General features: G+C 34.1%; 1 protein-coding gene across 1 annotated transcript in view; it reads right to left on the reverse strand.

Moving 5' to 3' along the window:
- The window catches only part of LOC111392001 (protein CHROMATIN REMODELING 5-like), a 25,458-nt gene that overhangs the window by 19,761 nt on the left and 1,911 nt on the right, over nt 1-3,786 (reverse strand). The window contains exons 4-8 of the mRNA XM_023017291.1: nt 1,969-2,400; nt 1,202-1,426; nt 900-1,040; nt 739-797; nt 442-470 (exon numbers count right to left, since the gene is read on the reverse strand). Coding sequence (XP_022873059.1) covers nt 442-470; nt 739-797; nt 900-1,040; nt 1,202-1,426; nt 1,969-2,400 — 886 coding nt within the window. The remainder of the gene's footprint in view (nt 1-441; nt 471-738; nt 798-899; nt 1,041-1,201; nt 1,427-1,968; nt 2,401-3,786) is intronic.

Below are 3,786 nucleotides of genomic sequence, written 5' to 3' on the forward strand. Positions count from 1 at the left end.
ATTATTAGTCCTCAACAACTTGGAGCAAAAGGGATATACAATGTTGAAGAAAATATTTAAATGATATGTGTGACCCTATCTAACGACTTAAGAATTTAAATCATTCGGTTCAACATATAAATAAATACCTAATAAATTTGAGTTAAAGAACAATATATTGATCCCCATAGAAATAATATTCTAGCTTCACAATTATTCAACAAATTTTAGAGTGCAAGTGCGAATAGATAGAGATAAAAACAAACCTAAGATCACTAAAATAACATTGAATATCGCTAAAACTGCAGCTCAAACTCTTCTTCTTTGAAATAAACTTTTTGGGCCAGGCTTGGGATTATGTTACTTAAACTCGTTAAGGGTGCTGTGAAGAAGTATGGATCTAAATATTATACATGCAAAATTTTAGTTAAGTTCTGTACATGGGACACTTTGGTCTGATACAAGGATAATCCAAAGATGCTCCACTCAAGCTAGACTCATAAGATATTAAAATTAATACATCTCCAAGAAAGAATTTTATGTATTAATTGAATAATGTTACAAGAGAAAGCACATATAGTCAGTAGATTTTAGTTTGTGGTTAACAGTGAAATTTTTTGTGAGGTGTAGGACCAACATTCCTATTGTGTTGGGCGTGGCACAGTCGGCACAATATAATTTAACTTAAGCTCAAACTCAAACTCAACCATTAATTAAAAAGTTTTCTTATCCAATTCCAACCATCTCCATTATAAGCACCTGTTTCCGATGCAACTCGAAGGATTGGCATTTAAGTTCACAGTTAAAAGTGTAACCATCTTCACAATTTTGTTGTATAATAGTAAACAGATATCACACATCTATATATTTTGTGTGTTTGAAGAAGCTGCAACTTTCACAAAATATATCTTCTACTTCTACCAGATCTCAATAGAAAATTTCAAGGATTTAGCAAACCAGAAAATGGCTAGCATTACCTCCTCGCGTGATACAGTCTTCCGATACTTGACATCTTCCATCACTTTTTTGGTGTAATTTAAAACCTTCTTAAAACCACTAAGCTGAAATTTCACAGGAAAATCAGATATTCGTAGCTGGAAAGATGATATGGAACTTCTTCAAGCTAAAGGAAACTTCAATACATATTAACACATGATAAGTCAATCAATTTGTACTGAGCTAACTGATATTTGATTATTGCAACAGCATGCAGAAGCCTTACATTTTGCAACTCAGAAAATGATTTCCATTGACAATGCAAATGCGATTGGCCTTTCCATTTTATCAGAAACTCCACCTCATTCCAATCTGGTTCCGAGTCAAAAAAATAGCTTAGCAGCGTGGGCTCCACTGATCTATTATTTCTAAAAGCTTCTTCAGCCATGCCCTTTGGTTGATGCCACAGTACTTTTTCAATCGCGTCACCATCTTCCTCTTCAACCTCATCCTTCACAAAGTAAGGAATAATAAACAGAAAATTAGTTGCAGAGCCTTCAGAAGATATTTAAGTGTATTTCAAAAATCAAGAAGAAGATATCTAAAATAAATTACAGTAGCCGAGTCTTTAAAAATATGTTGACGGAATCAAAAAAGGAACCCAACCAAGTTGAAGCTTCTCTATGCGATTTTACCCCCATGCAGATCCTATTCACCTTTGAGCGTAAACTTAATGCAAAGACAAAGGAATACGGTAGAAGGAGTACAACAAGCAATCAAAGGAAAGCAGGCGTTGGTAAAGTTTTAAACAAGAAAATTTTAACTCATTAACCACATGGACCTCAAGAATTTATAGGGGCACTAATTAAGAACACCCAAGATCCAAAAGATATTGAGATAAAGGACAAGGCCTGTAAAAATATTTAGTTTAATAATTGAATTCAAAAAGTGAAAAAAAAAATTTAATAGTATCCACAAATTATGCAAAACAATGAAATTGTTTAAGCTAATGCTCAGAATAATCAAAAGTAAAAGCAAAATGAATGAGCACACCTTTTGGTTCTTCTTTTTCTTGCCTTCATCAAGATCTTCACTTTCATCACTCTCAACATATGATACTTTCCGAACTGACCGACCTGAAGTTCTAAGTTCATTGTTCCTATCCGAAACAAATTGATTCCCATTCTTTCGGCGAACTGGTGCATCTCGCCTTCTCATATTCTTAAAATCCTCATTGCTATCATTTTCTGAATCCTCAGCAGAGGATTCTTCTTCTTCATCCTCAAAAGAGGTTCTAACCCTCCTTCGCCTAGTGGCTGGAGCAGCTGATTTAAATTCTCGAGTAGACTTCAAATTATTTGCACCCTTACCTCGCTGCTTGGCTCTAATTTTCTTACCAAATGAATCGTCTTCATCTGAGATATTCAGATCATCATCATCAATATCATCATCAGAATCTTCACCACCCCAGTCTTGGTCTTTATCCTGCAGATGGGCAGAAAACAAGACCACTTAAGTTCAAAATGTACATAATGGAAATTAAATAAGAGATCCCTTCCAGACAAAGGATGCAAATCTCACAAATGGAATCACACATTAGAAACAGAACATTACTTGGAGCGGCCACAACTTTTAACTAAGGCAGGGTGTCACTTAAGAAAGGTCTGTTTCTCTATGCATGCACGAGCACACCATACATGTAGGTTGAGAGAAAGAGAGAGGGAGAGAAGGAGAGGGAGAGGGAGCAGCAGCATTAAAAACAGAGGGTGTTAAATGGACATATATTTAAGTAATAAATTCCTATAAGCATATTGGATAAAAACCTAGAACATAACCCACTTATTCATCATATCATCAATTCATATCTTACTTTCCAGAAAAAGCTATGAAATCAATTGAAATTGTCTTCAAATGTTTAGATAATCATAATCCAGAAAAAGCATTTATTGGTAGGGGCTAAATAGTGCAAACCAAATATATCATCACCATAAAAGGTGGTTACCAGAAACAAATGACGACCGAGAGAAAGTATCATCAACTAGAAACATATTAAAAGAAAAGATATGTCCACTCGATACTCCAGAATTTGGATGAGATTTTTATCAAGAGTAATAGAACATACCAATTACAGATTTATATCCGCAAAAGAATTCAGAAAGGCAAAAATCTAGGACATGTTCTGAAGCTAAATGGACACTAAGTCCAATGTGTTCACAATGCACTATAATCATTGTTTAAAAATGCTGCATGAGGCTTTGAATCCCACCTCATGTGAGGCTTTCATGAATCGCCTCAAAGCTTACACCTTGAGGCGCACTTGTGATGCATAAGGGGACTAAGATATTAGCAGGTTTGTCTTGCATTTTCTAGACATTTTGCTTTTGAGCTTAGCTTTGTGGGCTATTTCTTTATAATCTAGAATATTTTATGAGTTCTGTTATTTTCATTTTACTGTCTTTGCACAGAAGCTAAGGGGAAAAAGAATGCATGATAGCTAGTAAACATTTGATGATAAGAATGAAAAAGCTAATGTTGAGGACGACTTTAATGGTTCCCTTAAGAATCCTATTACATATTATTTTTCTTGACAACTAACTTGAAAACTTATTATTTGATATTTTATTAATCTATTTTGTATTCGTTTGCAAGTTAGACTTCTAACATGGTTGTTTTATTATGTATTTTTCAATATGGTTTATGATTTATTAAGACATATTTTTTGTATTTTTATATCATTTAATTTATTGGTTTGTCTTGAGGTGTATGCCCCAAATTGCCTCAAAGCTTACGTCTTGGTACCATATTAAGCCTTTTTTAAAATACAGCTACAATCAAAAATTGGCCCCTTAGAACCCACTTTAAAGTGCCAAA

Source organism: Olea europaea, unplaced genomic scaffold (genome assembly GCF_002742605.1).
Source record: "Olea europaea var. sylvestris unplaced genomic scaffold, O_europaea_v1 scaffold867, whole genome shotgun sequence".
Classification (NCBI taxonomy): Eukaryota; Viridiplantae; Streptophyta; class Magnoliopsida; order Lamiales; family Oleaceae; genus Olea; species Olea europaea.